The 17,616-nt window shown below is 40.6% G+C and overlaps 2 protein-coding genes; both read right to left on the bottom strand.

Moving 5' to 3' along the window:
• Window positions 1-12,486: 12,486 nt before the first annotated feature.
• GSTUM_00005498001 (uncharacterized protein) lies at window positions 12,487-14,350 on the bottom strand (the record flags this gene model as incomplete). The annotated part of the gene is made up of 5 exons (XM_002837653.1): window positions 12,487-12,582; window positions 12,653-13,820; window positions 13,857-14,095; window positions 14,150-14,240; window positions 14,319-14,350. 5 exons carry the CDS (start codon window positions 14,348-14,350, stop codon window positions 12,487-12,489), a joined length of 1,626 nt encoding a protein of 541 aa, XP_002837699.1.
• A 342-nt stretch (window positions 14,351-14,692) lies between these two features.
• GSTUM_00005497001 (uncharacterized protein) lies at window positions 14,693-16,029 on the bottom strand (the record flags this gene model as incomplete). XM_002837652.2 has 6 exons in its annotated part: window positions 15,969-16,029; window positions 15,602-15,914; window positions 15,052-15,543; window positions 14,893-14,980; window positions 14,794-14,834; window positions 14,693-14,741 (listed from the first exon to the last, which is right to left on the bottom strand). The coding sequence occupies exons 1-6, from the start codon at window positions 15,988-15,990 to the stop codon at window positions 14,693-14,695; spliced, it is 1,005 nt and encodes a 334-aa protein (XP_002837698.1). The 5' UTR covers window positions 15,991-16,029.
• Between the last annotated feature and the right edge of the window lie 1,587 nt (window positions 16,030-17,616).

Here is a 17,616-nt window from a genome sequence, read left to right as displayed (position 1 = left end):
TCTTTAGCTGACTCGTATGAGTTAACTGCGCAACATGCCTCAACTAATCATAATCCTTATAACAAGTTATTTGTACTAAATATAACACATGTGCGAAACTCATAACTCATAAGTATAAGTCACGCGTGAAAGTCATAACATCATATGACTCACAACTGTGAGTCATTGCATAACAATAACCTCTTATGACTCGTAAGTGCGAGTCATGTGAAACTCTTTGTTTCTTCTCATTAATCTGCCTTGTCACAATCTGGTTTGTGACAGTGATACTTAAAACATTACATAAAATAAAACCCTTAACCGAGTATCTGTACTTGTTATAAAGAGGGTGTGATGGCTTTCAGAATCTCCTACTATTCACACTTCAGGAGAATACCTGATGTTGTAAGTTAAAGTTAAAAAAGGTACATAATTTATAGGAGGAATTGATGTAGTCTGTGAAAACTCAAACACGGAATATAAATATCAAAGTTTCTTCCAAGCTTTTAGACATCATCAAGTACTAGAGAAGAGACTGTAATAATATAATATTGTTCATATAATTTTATTCTACTTTATGTCACTGTTAGTAGTCATAAATGAAATAAGTAATTTTTTTCAAGCATTCCAAGACAAATCACTATCTATGGAACAAATCTCGATTGGCCTAGACAATTCTAAGTCTGTACAGATTGTTTCCGCCAAATATTGAGGACTTGATAGACTTTCAGTTTGTACTTGAAGGAATTGTGAAGGCGGTGTAAATAGGGATTGCAATTGTGAAATAGGCTTTGAAACTTGCATTTTGCTGAGAATAATACTTCAGTCCATAGGAATTAGTCTTGTATTAAAAAAGCCAGTTTTAATATTACTAAGTATAAAGGAATCTCGATATGCCGCTATCAATATCTTGTAGAAATTGCCTTTAGAGATTCTATATTCATATTGTTCTAATTGGTAGGTAAGCTACTATTGATACTGGCATTTTTAAGGTCTGAAGATTGATATATCAAGAGGCTGTAGACGATGGGTGGTGGGCTAGAGTAGACAATATGGTATGACATTATTTTCCACACAGTAGTTCAAAAAGTATGAATTGACATGACTACTGTGTCCATCAAATAGCAGTAAACCGTATTCTTCTCCTACCTTTAAAGCTGACTGACTCTCTGGTTCAAAGTTTTGCTGAAGATACTTCATAGCCATTTTTTCATCCATCTACCCATTGTGTGACTTTCCAAATAAGCTATTCTCTGGAACTCCTTGTACTTTCTTAAACTACTCTGCAATAATCTCTTCTACCATTATGATAATAGTAGGATCTAAGGCAGTTCTATTTCTACAAATTCTCTCAATCGCAGCAATGAATTCTCTAACATTATCCAATATATTTTTAGTAATTTTTTCTAATTTATTACAGGTTATTAGAAAACATACTCTGAGCTCTAAAGTTAAGCTTTCTATTTTCTTGTTAGTTTCTAAAAACTTCCAGCACTCTTTCTGACTTACCTAGCCCCAATAAAAATCCTGTCTTATCAATATCATATGTATTTTATGGCTTTATTTGATAATCTTGAACTATAGACTCTAACTAATTACAAGTATTAATAAATATTTTTATTATTTCAATAAATATAAAAAATAAAATAAAACTGTATAGTGCAAAGCATATAAAAAGTGTACGTGAGGGGTGCAATTTTGTAATGCCTGTTTTGAGTAAGGACAAGAGATTATAAATGTCCAAAAATAAATTTGAACAACAGTTGTTCAATTCTCAGTACTATCAAGGATTTTCATATAATTTTCATCTGTTATATAATAAATATAACCTGATATCATAAATAAAACCTTGTAGAAAACATGAAAAAAAGAGTATTTTTGATATTCCTCACTCCACACACATGACCCTCAATACACTTTACTGTAAATAGAGTTCTCAGGTTCTAATAACCTAAACTGAAATCCAGCTGGAAAGCCAGTTAACAAGAAGACAGAAAAAAGCCGAAAGTGGAGAGAGAAACAAAAATAAAAGAGAGCATTAGAAATAGTAAGTGTTGAGTTGTTTGGCCAGTAGACTTAAAGACTAATGTAAGATATTAGGATAAAGAACTGCTTGAGAATGAAGTTAGTGCTAATGCACTTCGTATCAGAAAGTGGTGAGAATATGATAAGAAATGCCTTGTACAGCTTCAGCAAGCACCTGTGCCTGAGCTACTAACACCTGCGATTGTGGAAATGACCCCTCCTCCCAGTACCAAGACAGATATCCTCCATTGAGAGAGACTCAGTGAGTACAATGAGAAATGGCCCTGTCATTTGGGACCACGAAATCAAGCATATGAGAAGAGATTGAAAGTTTTAGAAGCAGCAAGAAAGTCTTTGACGAAATTGATTACCTATCATAAGAGTAAGGATGCCCATCACCCAATCGGAAAGAACTTTACTTAGCATGTCCAAGTATATCAATTCTTGAAATTGAGATCAAGAATGAGCGGGTGGCACTGAAGGGAGAGGATTTGTTCACAGGAGAGAGCAGTATCTTGCAAAAGCAAAAGATACTAGCTGAAAAGGTATCTAATGGATGTGGATAGGGGAGGAAGGTGACGGAGAGAATTTTGTGGTATGAAGTATTATGGGTCACTGAACGGTGGATTCCAGAACCATATAGCAGTACCTATCGTTCAATACTCAGCTTTGCTCGATAATGTGGAGACTCTGTTAGCTGTGAGGTAGCATATCCAAGAAATCGGTGATAGTAAGTTGGTTCCAGTCTTCTTTTTATTGATAGAAGAAATCATATATTAACAAAGTAGATGGATATAGAACTTACATCACATGGGTTGGCAACTACTATAGCTGAAGATTGGACGAGAATAAGAAATGACTCTGGAATATCCAACCGCTCTACCAACAATGTGACTCGTCAGGTTGAAAAGACAATAGACTCTTCAACTACAACAAGATAGCTGAAGAAGTTGGAATTCAAGTATAAGGAATATTGTAAGAGAATATACAATGATGGCCACGAAAGGCCTGATGTTTACAAGTATTAAGATGAAGTTTTCCATTCTTGCATGGCCAGTTATGAATCTTAATTTATGAAATAGGATGTAGATCTTGATATTATCTCAAATCCTGTCCATGAATCCAGTGAGATACAACTTCTTATTCTTGTCACCCAGGATGGGTGCACCTTTAATTCGAATGATAGTCAATACTACATTTGTGTGCATGAGGAGCGTAAACTATTGAGAAAAAGGAGACGTAGTCAAGGCCTACATGTTTCTGATTTTCTTACTCCAATTGGACGACTTGAGGGTGGTGATGCTTGTATTACAATGTAATGTGGTAGTGATATCAGGTAGAATGGAGACAGATTGCTCAAACAAATTGTGGATAAGGCAATATCAGCTTTTGAAGTACAGTTTCCTGGATGCAAGGCATTATTTGCCATTGATAATGTATGCAATTACCTCAAATATGCCACTGATGCATTGCAAGTTTCTGAGATGAATTTGGAGCTGGGTGGAAAGAACACGAAGGTAATGCACAATACCTTTATTATAGATTCCAACTATCCAAATGGAGGCTTTATGCAGTCTATGACTTTGGCAGATGGTAAGCCTAAAGGCCTTAAGGCTGTTCTGACTAAGCATGGTCTTTGGCCACAGAATGGACAAAGGTTTCTAGCACAATGTTCTATTCGGTCTACTACTGGTAAGAGCTTAAAGCCAAATCCACGGTGCTTGACAAGTGGGACCTGCTGTGCTTGTGCTCTTTTAGCTATGCAACTTGACCTTCAGAACCAAAAGAATCAAATTGAAGAGGTTATCTTGGCTGCTCAGTATAAAGTCATTTTCTATCCTGCATTTCACTGTGAACTCAATTATATTGAGTATTTTTGGGGTGCTGCCAAGATATATACAAGAAATAACTGTGGGTATGATATTGAGTCCTTGAAAAGACTGGTTCTTACTGCCTTAGCTGGGGTATCGAACAAACTTATCTGGAAGTATTAGACTTGTACTGAGAGGATTATGGAGGCATATCGCTAAAAGGTAGTTTATGGTTCTTCTGAGTATGCCAACCTTATAACTAAGAGATATAAGTCTCATAGACAGGTTAGTAATATGTAAACAATCAGTTAGCAGTATTTATCTGCTTTCTTATCAAGCCAGAGGCTCTCTTTTAACATTAAACTAAATAATATCTTTTATAAAAACTAGATGTGGGTACAAATTGAACATAGGACCTTTAAATTTCTTTTTTGGCATTTATAACCCCTTGCCCTTACTCAAAATAGGCATTACAAAATTGCACCCCTCAGGTACAACTTTTATACACTTTACACTATACCTCATCAAAGAAATTATTCATTAATACAGTATTATTTCTATGAATCTTTCAAATGATGTCCAATTGCTTGCTGAAGTAAGATTTTGCCTCAAGGTGTCTTTTTATGTATTCTGCCTCTCACCGCTTTCTAATTATCCCAAAGGGTTTTCATTTTTGAACCACGGATATCGTAGTATTATGCAGCTACCAAATTGTCCCAGGAAAGCCTAGTCAACGGCAAAAGTAACAGTGGTTAATGACTGTTTTTTCCTCGTCTGAAATGAGCTTTTAGCAGCTACAACTCTCCTCATATCTTCGTCAACCTCCTCCGCGATGCATAAGAGTACTGGGTACAATATTAATGTTAGAAATACCGGTATCCGATACCTAGGTATCACCCTAAGTAGGGTAACCCCGCTCGGAATCGGAAATTCTGGTTTCTAACACACTTTTCAGACCACCTTACGGGGCCCACACGTCATCATACATATCAATCTCAATTGCATCCTGTAACTATAATGTCAGAGAATTGAAGGGATCAGAATAATACCATATATGTTGCCGCCGTCTATCTAACCAAATCCTATTCGCAGGATATATAAGAGGGGACCTTCGGCTAGGTCTTAGAAGTAGAACAGAGTAAATCTATCAACTACTCAGAGAGTTACTAGGTTTCAAAGATGTAACATCTTTGGCATAATTTATAATTAACGGGATATTTTTGCAGGAAGAGATGGTATCGAATGATAAAGAATCTCAACGAGAGACCAATACATTCATGTCTACTCTACAATAACAAGAAAAGTCTAGAACTCCAAGGGACACTACCATAGAAGTCAATGGACTTCACAGAGTATTACAACTAGGTTTCAGAACATCTTATAGCTGAGGGGATGATTCCTAATACTACAACTGCAATTGAAACCCTGTTACCCAGAGCAGCCAAGGGTTGCACACCAGGGATTATTTATCAATCCAGTGGAATAGCTTCGTGTGAATTAGTAGGAAGTTCTCTGGAAGATATTTATTAGTTGAGTAAGGAGTTATGAGAGTTTGAAGTCAGGCGATCTAGAAAGTTTACAATTATGACTACCCTCCCAGATATAACCCACAGATAAAACTGATTATTTTATCAATGATGGAGACAATGGGAGCCAACTTAGTTCGACTTGAGAACTAAGCCATAAGTCTAAAGACTTTAATGATCTGAGAATTACTATTGGGAACAGTTTGGCTCCTAGTTAGTTATATCATAATCACTGAAAAGAGTGTAGTAATTTACAAGGTCTCCAGGTATTCACACCTTTTAAGAATACCCAATGTTGTATATTATAATCCAAGAGGTACATACTTGTATAATAAATAAATATAGTCTGCAAACACCCAGACGCAGAATATAAATATTGAAGTGCCTTCCAAGCTTTAAACATTATCAAGCAATGGAGAAGGGACTTTAACAATATAATATTGTCTTTACGATTCAATTCTACTTTACCTATTTCACTTCAGTCTCAGTAGTCATAAATGAAATGAGTAAAGTCCCAGCCTTCTTAGACAATTTCCGTCTACATCAACGAATTTTGATTGGCCTAGACAGCTCTGAAGTTTATCAGGTTGTCTCAGCCTAACAACTGACCATTTCTGTAGTAGCAGTCAGGCTTGAGACATTGTAGTTGGCTGCCATCTCAATACTGAGTTGCTTTTGAACTCATAATGGAATTTCCTAAGGATTAAAAGCCATTTTGTATAGTCACTCGGCAGAAGTGTTCATGATCTGAGACAATATTTAATTGCGGTTGCACTATCTGGTGGGGCAGTGCCAGTGGGGTTGTCAATGGGCGTGCGCGCATGCGAGTTCAAGTTCATGATCAACAACCACTGGCACCTTTCAACATTCAATAGTCAATTGACCTGCTATAAATTAAACTAGCTAATATTTTGTATAACCTCCTCTTGCTTCTAAAACTGCAGTCACCCTATCAGGCATTGATTTCCACAACTTCTCAAAAAACTCCTCAGGAATTGTCTCCCAAACCAATGGTAATACATGTGCAAGTCTTCTCCTAACAGCCTCTTTTCCTCAAGAAGTATCTGCAATCCTTGGATACTGCTGGTATAATCGCTTTTTAAGCTCAGCCCATACATACTCAATAGGATTTAAATCAGGAGAATAAGGAGGGTGGTCTACAACCTCAATACTGTTTCTCTCCAACCAATCCATAACACTATATACCTTGTGAACAGGAGCATTATCTTGCTGAAAAAGAACATCTTCAAGTTGTCTATCAAAGGAAATTATTTGATGAATAACAGGAAAAAGATATCTTCTTAAAAGTCTAACATACCTTGTCTTATTGATAGTTTGAGTAATAGGAACTAATGGACCTTTTCTTTTACCCCAAAAGTACCCCCAAACTATAAGCAAGATTCCCTTATCCTTCTCCTTTGGGTGTACACAATCAGCCAACCACTTCTCTGCAGGTTCTCTGAATACCCATTATTGCTTTGGATCCTTGGATTTCTCCACACTGCACTCATCACTCCAAATCACCCTTTCAAAATCCTCAGCTGTCCAGTTCCTATGAGCTGTAGCCCATCTCAATATCTTAGCCATATGATCAGGCTTTAGCCTAGGTCTTGACTTGGCTATCCATTTTTTAATGTTTGCTTCTCTGAGTACCCAGTCCACTATGCAGCTAAATTTAATAGGCAATTATATCCAGTCACTTTGAGTAGCACGAAGAGTTACCAGCATCAAGAGAAATACTGGGTGCATAGTGATCCCTGAAGGCACATCAGGTTATTTTCCGGTTGGACCTGGCTGCCTGTATAATTGTGCGACGCTGTTGACCACTCAAAATGAGAGTGCGACCGGGGTGAGGGAGATTTTTAAGAGATTGGCGTTCACATGCCCGGACAAGAAAGCTCTTAACTGTTGTCCATGGGTATCTAATAATTTGAGGCAACAAGGCAATATTCCGGAGGCAGTAGAAAAAGGCAATTATCATGCCCTTCTCTGCAGGGCTCATTTCTCTCTGGGTGGTTTTAGGTGGGGGTTTTTTTTTTGCGGCATACTTCATATTTCCACAATGCTTAACTATTGGTAAAAAAGGTAGAGGAAATTAATAAATTAATTAATTAGGTAAAGAAGGCTTCGGTGGGTGTAGATTTGTGAATGGTCACGGTCACGATGGGATGAATGGTTACAATCAACTTTACACTTCATTGAAAGGTGGCATCTTGGCGAGGCAGCTTAGTCATCTGAGACCGATTTCATGAATACTTCTGCTGAGTGACTGTACAAGCTAATAGCATCTCACATCAGGGTTCATAGGATTTTCTATCTTTTTATCATGATGATCAAATTTTTACTCAATTATAGCGGCAAGCTAAGTTGCGCCAAGCCTCGCTGTGGGTCTCCCCTCACTGAGCCATCAGGTACTTTATCATAGATGGGAAGAGATTTGGTTGTATATGGGGGTCATAATTTCTCACTCAGGTTTTGGTGGAAGGGCTGCGCACTTCTTAGGGAACTTGCCACTACAGTAATGGTCTTCCACCACCAGAATGATGCCGCTAGCCAGATAGACTAGCTTGAGCCAATTAGGTGTGAACTGACTAGGTTTGTTTTGTTGTGAGCTTGTTTGGTTCATGAATCAGTGTGAAGTTGAGGGTGTAAGCAATGTATCATAAGCGAAGCACATCTTTTGGCTCTGAACGATATAAATTTATCAAGTGGGCTGATAAAGGCTGAATAGGTCTTGTAGAATACAGTAAAAAGGACACAACTGAATGGAAACTAAGGAGAAATAAAAGCAAGACATCTAGACTAGGACGGTTACATACATCCATCCACATCACTTGTAGTGGCCTGGTAGGTATAATATCCCTTGGGTGGTCTGAGACAGTCAAAAATCGCCAATGGGCGCTAAATTAAGAGTGGAAGCTTAGCACTTAGAAATCAGGTAAGCAATATCAAATGATCATAGGCGCACTCTATCAAATACCAGTAACTCGATCTTGATAGATTGAAAACAACTTTAGATAAAAAGAAAAACTATTATGATGAACTTGAAAGTCCAGCATGCCAGTTGTGATAACATTCTTTACAAAGAGCAAAGCCACAGCCAGGACCTAGGCATCCATACAAGGTGCACCGGGGTATTTTACCTTTCCAAATTATACTGCATAGTATAAATTGACATTGTACACAACCAACAGGTGAGTCTCGCATGCAGGTAAAGCAATGATCTACCGGGGAGCCGGTGGGAGGAGGAAGCTTAGTTCTTTGCTGTTGCTTACTGTATTGAGGGGTACTGGTCTTTGGAGTGTAATAGGCTTTTCTAGGCTTTCAGGTAACCTGACTGGAAGCATATTTCACAACTAGCGATTCCGCCAAGGTAAGACAAAAGGTACAAGAGCATCCCTGATAGTCGGAGAAGCAAGAGAGTTACCGGGCCACGAGGTAGGAGTTAATAACCGTAGTGTCGAGTAGCCAATAAAAGATCAGGGGCCAGTTTCGGAGACATTTCAACTGGGTAAAGTAATAGCTGCGGTACTGGTCGGCCATATCCACTCCAACCTTATACTGGTTATAATTGTTTGTGATTACTGGGATCGGAACCTTGGCTCTTTCGTGAACACCAAATACCCGCCAAATTGCAGGACCATTGCTACTACTAAGAGGTGGCTTTTTGCGCTCAGAGATGACTCTATCCTCAAGGTTATGGATAGTAGAGAGAAAGTGTACAGCACTGTTGTCTTGCTATTAAACTGCCAGAACAGTACCATTTGGGCAGGCCGAACCTCCAAAAACCTCATTCCATAGTATGTTGGGGCATTTATTGTCCAGGTGGGTGTAACTGGTATGGGTACTCGGTTATTGGTTTTGTTTTATGTTTTGTTTTAAGTATCACTTTGATACTTGGTTTTGTTTTATGTTTTACTTTAAGTATCGCTTTGATACTTAATTTTGTTTTATGTTTTGTTTTAAGTATCGCTTTGATACTTGGTTTGTTTTAAGTATCGTTTGATACTTGGTTTTATTTTATGTTTTGTTTTAAGTATCACTTTGATACTTGATTTGTTTTAAGTATCGTTTGATACTTGGTTCTGTTTTATGTTTTGTTTTAAGTATCGTTTTGATACTTAAGTAGTTTCACCAAAGTGTATCGATTGATACCTTTGATTGGTTTTGTTTATGCTAGACATGAACAGATTTGTGTATTTAAAGACTGCCTGTTTCTACGATAGAAAAGGCAGACTTCGACATACAGTATTTCAATATACTTGGTTGAACAGTTACTTCTTTGTTCCTCAGTACACTCTCGAAGCCTCCTTTAGTTCTCAGCTCTCGCCTCCTCTCTGGAAGAGCAGGCCACCTGCCAACTATCGTATCTATTACCAATAACGTGATTAGCACCTTGTGAACACGTTACAGTGGGGGGGATATGCTTTCTGGTTCACTCGTGCAGTTCTACAGACACCTAATCCTACCTCCCATAGCCTCTCTAACAGGGCAGTAGATGGGAAATAGTTATCCATATATATGTTGAAGTGAAGGCCGGAGGTATACGGTAAGGCTGCTGCTAGCTGAAATACTGCTGACCCAGTAGGAGTAAGCCCTTCCTGAGGAATGAGCTCAGCAAATGATTCAGACCGGGAAGCGAATATTCAGTTATAGGTGTAGCCTAGATCACACAGTGCGAACACCTTATAACCTTCCTTAATCGGCTTACTCAGTATTCGACAAGTGTGATGGCTACGACCACCCAAGCGTATCATCATCTCATCTACCGTGACATTGGAGGAAGGAAGATAGTATTGCTGGCATCTCTTCTGAATTAGGCTATTTAATAGCTCTAATTTGTGATGCCAATGGGATCGAGACAAGGTTTCCTTTGGATCTGAGATATGGAGATAGCGTTTTATCTGACTAAAGCGCTTGAGTGACATCGTTCGAAAAATCGAATCTCCTCCCCTATACCTCTAAAACCCCTGACTTTCCATACCCCTACGGGCCCCCATATAGATTAAGAGTACATGTAACGTGTTCGCAAGGTGCTAATCACGTTAACGATAATAGATATGATAGTTGGTAGGTGGCCTGCTCTTCCAGAGAGGAGGCGAGAGCTAAGAACTAAAGGAGGCTTCGAGGGTGTACTGAGGAACAAAGAAGTAACCATTCAACCAAGTATATTGAAATACTGTCTGTCGAAGTCTGCCTTTTCTATCATAGAAACAGGCGGTCTTTAAATACACAAATCTGTTCATATCTAGCATGAACGAAACTAATCAAAGGTATCAATTGATACTCTTTGGTAAAACTCCTTAAGTATCAAAGCGATACTTAAAACAAAACATAAAACAAAACCAAGTATCAAACAATACTTAAAACAAACCAAGTATCAAAGCGATACTTAAAACCAAACACAAAACAAAACCAAGTGTCAAACGATACTTAAAACAAACCAAGTATCAAAGCGATACTTAAAACAAACCAAGTATCAAAGCGATACTTAAAACAAAACACAAAACAAAACCAATAACCGAGTACCCGTACCGGTTACAGTGCAAGGAATACTCTTATCTCATTTCTGGTAACTCTTTTCCATCGCCATTGGGTTTCTGCTCCTGCTTCTTTCTCTTCTGCATACGTATTGGTTCCGACCACAAGCAGTTCAATGGCCTCCGCATCCCAAAATAGCTCAAAGATTTGAACTACTGTGATATCAGAACCTTCCCAGGGTAACAGTGGCTCACCCTTGTGGTCTATTTGGGGACCAAGAGGGGTGTAGGGGGTGTGAGCAATTTGTTCATTTATACTTGGCTTGCTCGCTGCACTCTGCTTCTTTATCGGTTTCTTTGGTATACTCGACTTCTTTGGCAATTGGGAATTGGCAGAACTGGGCGTTAAAGGTGCTCATACTTGCTTTGTGTTCGGCATCGTATATGTATCTCAAGACCGGCCACAAGAGTTGAGGTTGTTGTACAACCACACTGTTGCACCCATTCTAGAAAAGCGTCATCCCTACTAGGAAATGATGTGCCTTTGACGATTTTTGACTGTCTCAGACCGCCCAAGGGATAGTGGGTAGGGTATCGCACTAGTATATAGGCTAGGCTAGGCTAGGCCGGGCCAGTTCATATAGGCCGGGCTAGGACGGACTTATCGGGCACTGGTACTAAGCCTGTACTCGTAGAGCGCATACAGCTTATATAACATTCGGGGCCCCGCCTGCCCCTCTCTGGTGTGGCCTGGCCTAACTAGCCCACTGGGAACAACAACTGCTCCCAGTGCTCGAGCACATTCCGACTGATCAACTTCCTGACCAAACATCCTATACAGTCCACGTGACCGGCCATCTATCAAGGCCACCAACTCCCCACTCCTCCGAATCAATGATTGGAGTATTATCGAGTTCAGCAATCTGGAAGACAAAATGATAGAGCCAACCGGGAGTGGGTGCCTCGAGCCCGGAAAGAAATAGTAGGAACGATAAAGTCAAATTGATGAATGATAGAGAGTAATAACCCACCAGGGAATTCCGTTAATGGTTCTTCTTGCCTTTCTTTTTTTTGGTATTTCACTAATCTCACCACCCCCCTCACGAATAAGCCGTATGGCAGCATGTTAAGTGTCAGGGTTATTTCCAGAATGATACCTCCGGAAAATACGGTACCGGGATATGAGATGCGTACGAACGATTGATCAGGCATTGTATAAATATATGCAGAGAAGCAAACGACTCTCGAGGAGGGAGAAATGAAAGGAAAACCCTACCGATCATCCACCCCCCCCGTTCTTCAATTATTGTTATTATTGTTCTTTATTTAACTTTCGGACACTTTGTTCTTATTTTTCTCACCATTCACTCTTCCCCCTCCCTTCACAGACTTGGCGTGTGGCCTATTTGACGGCTCTTCCTACCTATATTGTGGCTTGTATGTCTCGGCCGGACACGCCGAAAATTAAGTGCAGTATGGCACAAGAGGGAAGACTTTCATTATTTCTCTAGCGGGAAAGTCTGCATGAGTGATCTAATATGATGTGACCTGTTCAGAACCCTCAACGGGGCATTGAAGGAATTTCTACTATAGGACAAACATCTAATTAAACTTCTAGTATCGCAACCCCACCTGCTTCTATTTTTCAAGGCTATCCACGCTCACCTAGACATCCTCCCCCTCCTCCACATCCCTAACCAATAGCTCCTTCTCAGCTAGATACTTCTTCACCTGTCGGACCGTATACTCCCTCCGATGAAACTACTACTTATTAGCACACACACACACACACTCGTCATAAGGGAAAACAGTAAAAGAGAAAATAACCTACCATGCCCGCCCCTAACGCAGCATCACTCCCCGTTTTTTCAAAGACCTCGACAAAATGCTCCGGCACTCCAGCCCCACTACTCGCGATGACCGGAATACAAATAGCGCTCTTAACCGCATCAATCAACTCGAGATCGAACCCAGAATTCGACCCGTCCTTGTCGATGCAGTTGAGCAATATCTCACCTGCGCCCATTGCCTCGACCGCTTTCACGAGCTGATGGACGTCCATGTCGCGGCCCTCACGGCCACCCTTGATGGTGCATTGGTACCAGCAATATCCCTCCCCCTGGGGACCCGGGTAAGCGGTTTTGATGGTTGTGTGCGAGGTGGCGGATGGGGAAGCGACGTATACCCGTTTTGGATCTACCGAGACCACAACAGCTTGGTTCCCGTAGGCTTTTGATATTGTTTCTATGGCAGTTTTACCGCTGAGGGACTCGCCGGACGCATAGTACTCTTCGGCGGCGGTGACGGCGTCGGTTCCTATGGAGACCTTATCTGCGCCGCTCTTGAAGTATAATGTCGCCACCTCGAGCGCAGGATGGACAGTCCCATCCGGGTCAATTACGTCCTTAATCCCCCCACCAATGGTCAAAGGTACGAACACGGTTTTACTCGTCTCGCGGAGGATTTCAAGCATGGGTAGATCCGCCAACGGGCAATTCCGGAAACTCGTAATATTCAGGAAAGTGATCTCATCGGCGCCGTCTTCAAAGTAGCGTTTCGCAAGCTCAACGGGTTTCCCTAGATTTCGCACCCGACTTGTGCCCTCGGCGGACTCCTCGCGGACATCGTATTGGTCGCCCTTGGTGACAACTAGATCACCCTGATCGTTCGTACGAACGTCAAGGCAGGCAATTATCCGTCTTGTTAGCCCTCCCAACCTCGGCCCCTCGGCAGGCTCTGCTGCTCGAGCACCAGATAAGGGTGAGAGGCAAATGCCGTTCAAGAAAGCTTTAAGAACGCGCAATCCCGCTGCCCCGCTCTTCTCCGGGTGAAACTGCGTAGCAAAGACATTCCCCTTGCCGATCGCTCCGACAAACTCTTCCTCGCCATATACTCCTGTTGCAACTTCCCACCCGTCCGCCATGACACCATCGTCCACCGGCGCAGCGTAGGAATGGACATAGTAGTACTTACTATGTGGACGCAGCCCATAAAATGACCTTTCTATGCCCTCTTTCGTAGCGGCAGAATTCCACCCAATGTGCGGAACGGACTTAGTGGTTAGGTCGAAGAGCTTCAGTGTCCCCGGAATTATTCCGAGGCCGGGGGTCGAAGGGGATTCTTCGGACGCGGTGAAGAGCGCTTGCAATCCTACGCAGATGCCCATGAAGGGCTTGCCGCTATTTATGAAGGACTTCAGGGGCTCAATGTATCCGGCTTTGGAAAGGGTTTGCATGCAGTGGCCGAAGTGGCCGACGCCTGGGAAGATGACGCGCTGAGAACAATTAGTCGGAGAAAACTGATCGGAAGCAGGGAAAGTGAGGGATACTTCGGCGGTCGCAAGATCATCTGGTGACTTAATCCATTCAATCTCAAAGCCGACTCTCTCAATCGCATTCACGAGGGAACGGATGTTTCCTCTAGGGTGTATGTCCTTTTTAGTTTTTTCATTGGGGGCTCGCAGCCAGGAATTGACAATTAAGAGTTAAAGGACTTACGATACTGTATCCAGTAGGTGAACCTTTGGCATTTTTAAAGCTTACCTGAGGTTTGTTGGTTGTGGGTGTGTGTGTGGTTGGTGTGCTTAGGACTAAATTATAAAGTTTATCGCAAAACATGGTGGGGATGTGTCAGCTGCCCCACCAGCCCCACTTTTTGCCAAGACTCAAGATTGAGTTCGTCCACGCGAAAGAAGACTTGTTTGAGCCACATTACAAGTATTGCACTCGAGCGTAATTTATTGCACTTCGGCATATCTACATATGATACAGGTTGTTTTTGTGGCTGCCATGGTTCAGCTTAAGTTCATCGTTACTATCCCCAGTACCCGTAGGGTTATGAGTGAACTCACTCGAATATATGATACCCTCAATCACCGCTTCCAAACACCCAACCTAAACGCATAATAATCCCTCTTTGGCCTATTCATCAATCAGCACCCACAGTTTCCAGATATGTTGGTACCAAACATACAGGGTATAATTTTCGAAGTTCGACCCCACCAGCTTCAAGAACTATCGCACTCTATCCTCCGGTAAGAATCTGCTTCATCAAGCGATAGAACTCTCATACCTCAGTATCCATACTATACCCCTGACTATAAACCACTTCCGTAATGCCCACCTGCACAATTTTAATACTACAAGTCAAGCACGGACACCTATGCCCAACCTCACGAATCAGTAAAAAATCGAAAAAAAACCCACCATTCCAACAACAGTGGGCACAGACGTATCACAGTATAGTGTTGCCCCGTCTCCGACCCTCTCTCGACCTGCTTCTAATAACGCATTCTCCTCGGCATGGATACAAAGGCAAGTCATGAGCCCAACCCCCCCCTCAGTTCCGTTATTACACCTCTTGCATCCGCCCTCATTGCAATTCACCAGATTTCTCGGCGTGCCATTATAACCTGTCGATATCACGCGCTTCCCCCGGACGAGCACGCACCCAACGCGGCGCTTCATGCAATTACTCCGGCACGCGGCGAGGGAAGCAAGTTGTATGAAGTAAGCGTCCCAGCTTGGCCGTAGGCGGGATTCGTCCTCGAGTTTTAGGGCGTCGAGGTTCTGGTGTAGGCTTTCGAGAGAGTTCGAAGCGTTTAGGAGGCGGAGCGTAGACTTTTGGACGAGGTGTGATATACCGTGGTCCGGATGGTACATGTTTGTGTCGCACTCCTGAACGAAGTACTCGAGTGACCGTTCCGGGGATGAACTATCAACCCTTCCCCCAACACGATCAGCCCGACCTCCCTGGCACGGATGAACATTATATGGCAAACCTCTTTTGATATCGCTGCCAACGAACTAATGTCGGTGCGTCCACGCTCAATAGTAAGAAGAATGGCCGGCGTAAGAATGTCTCTAGAACCTTGAGCTCTACCGAACCCATTCCCAACATAACGAACCGTTTAGACCAGTTTTGTGTTATATAAGATAGTAGGCTCTTGGACGAGGGGTAGCTTTTCTCCCCATCGGTCCATGATGCGCAGCTGCCGCTGCTATCGCTGTCGCTGGTCTCCTCCATCCGAATCAGGGTGAAGCCATGTTTTGCCTCTAGGTATTTCGCTACTTCGGTTTTCCCAGCGCAGAGACCTATTGGAATATTAGTTTATATATCCCTACAGAATCTAGGGTATTAATACGCACTGCCGCAGATTCCAATCAGCATTGTAGTAATTTTCTAAGGTGGTATCACCGTGGTGAAATGTGGTATTGGGTCGAACTTTAGGAAGAACAGATAAGTCCATTCTGCGGCTCAAAAAACCCCACACCAGCAGGGTCCCAACCATGGCATTGTACCGGTACTATACCCGACTAGAACTAGGGCATTGTAATCCCAGGAACCCACAAGCAAACAGTAGTGAGTGACAATGATAAATGGAGCAAGTTAAGCAATTTGAGTCTTAGTAAAATTTTCAAGCCTCACTATACAAGCAGATATATATAAAAAATGACCTATCATACCTGGTTTAATAGAACAATTGTTCTAAAAACTCAATGCATGTATTTCTTAAAAATAATTAAAATGATTATAAATAAACAAGAATTTTCTATAATAGAGTATCCTATTAGGATAGTTACTACTTGAGTATTATTCTCACAATATTTAAACTTGAAGATTCTCAAGTATGAAGAGCTTTCAAAAACCCAGTCTACTAATACTCTCTCATTAAGATCTCAAATTAAATCTTTACACGCTATAATAATTATTACTAAGTTGAAAATTTTACATATTACTACTAGGTATTCATTTTCTCCCCCTATTGAGTATTTTGAATATATGTCCAACTAAGTATAATACTTTTTATCAAATTTAAAGCAGTAGACCTTCTATCTTATTATCAAAAAGGTATTACTTCTTAGTCTATAGTATCATACTATATTATATCAAAAAAATTAGATATGATTTCCATATTAACAAGTACTTTCTATATCTGTTTTTTATCAGTTATTCTTATTGTCACAAATGTGACAGGATTTTGCACATGACTCAATTACAAGTCATGGCTATTGCACATATAACTCACTCGAGTCATTTGATTTGTTTATATTATAATTTATTATGTTTCGTACATGACTCAATTATGAGTTATGGGTTTTACACATATGACTTGTTTATATTATTATTTGTTATATTTCACACATGACACGATTATGAGTCATGAGTTTTACGCATATGACTCACTCAAGTCATATGACTTATTTATGAGGATTTCACATGACTCATAGCTATGAGTCATCAGGATTAGACTTGGTAAGAAGAGCACTATATAAGGAGGCCAATACAGGCAAGGAGGATAAGCTCTTCATACTTTGTTCTAAGTAATTTCCTCACTTATTACATTATACGAATAAAACATTTTTACGCTCTTTATTCCTTACATTTCTCACGAGCCTAAGGGCAATATCTCTATACGTTATGACGATAGGCATTACTCAAATGAGTATTGGTAATGTAGACTAAAAGGGCCTAAGAACTATCAAAGGAAGAAGATATATATATATATATATATATCAAGAAAAGGTATTGTTGCCCATCACTATATTTTAACAGAAACTTAGAAATATTACACTTATATTATAAGTATTAAGTTTTTCCTCATAATTCAATAAAATAATATTATATTATCAAAAGTTACACTTCTATTGACAAGGAAGGTAGAAAACTGAAATAATATTAGTTAGAAATCTTTAATGTGAGCTGAATTTTAGGTATAATATAATAGTATCAAAATAACTCAAACTTTTATAAAAGGATATTTTGAGAATTGTTTTTCCATAAAATTTCACTATT

Source organism: Tuber melanosporum, assembly GCF_000151645.1.
Source record: "Tuber melanosporum whole genome shotgun sequence assembly, scaffold_2, strain Mel28".
Lineage (NCBI taxonomy): Eukaryota > Fungi > Ascomycota > Pezizomycetes > Pezizales > Tuberaceae > Tuber > Tuber melanosporum.
This window is presented reverse-complemented; position numbering and strand designations above follow the sequence as displayed.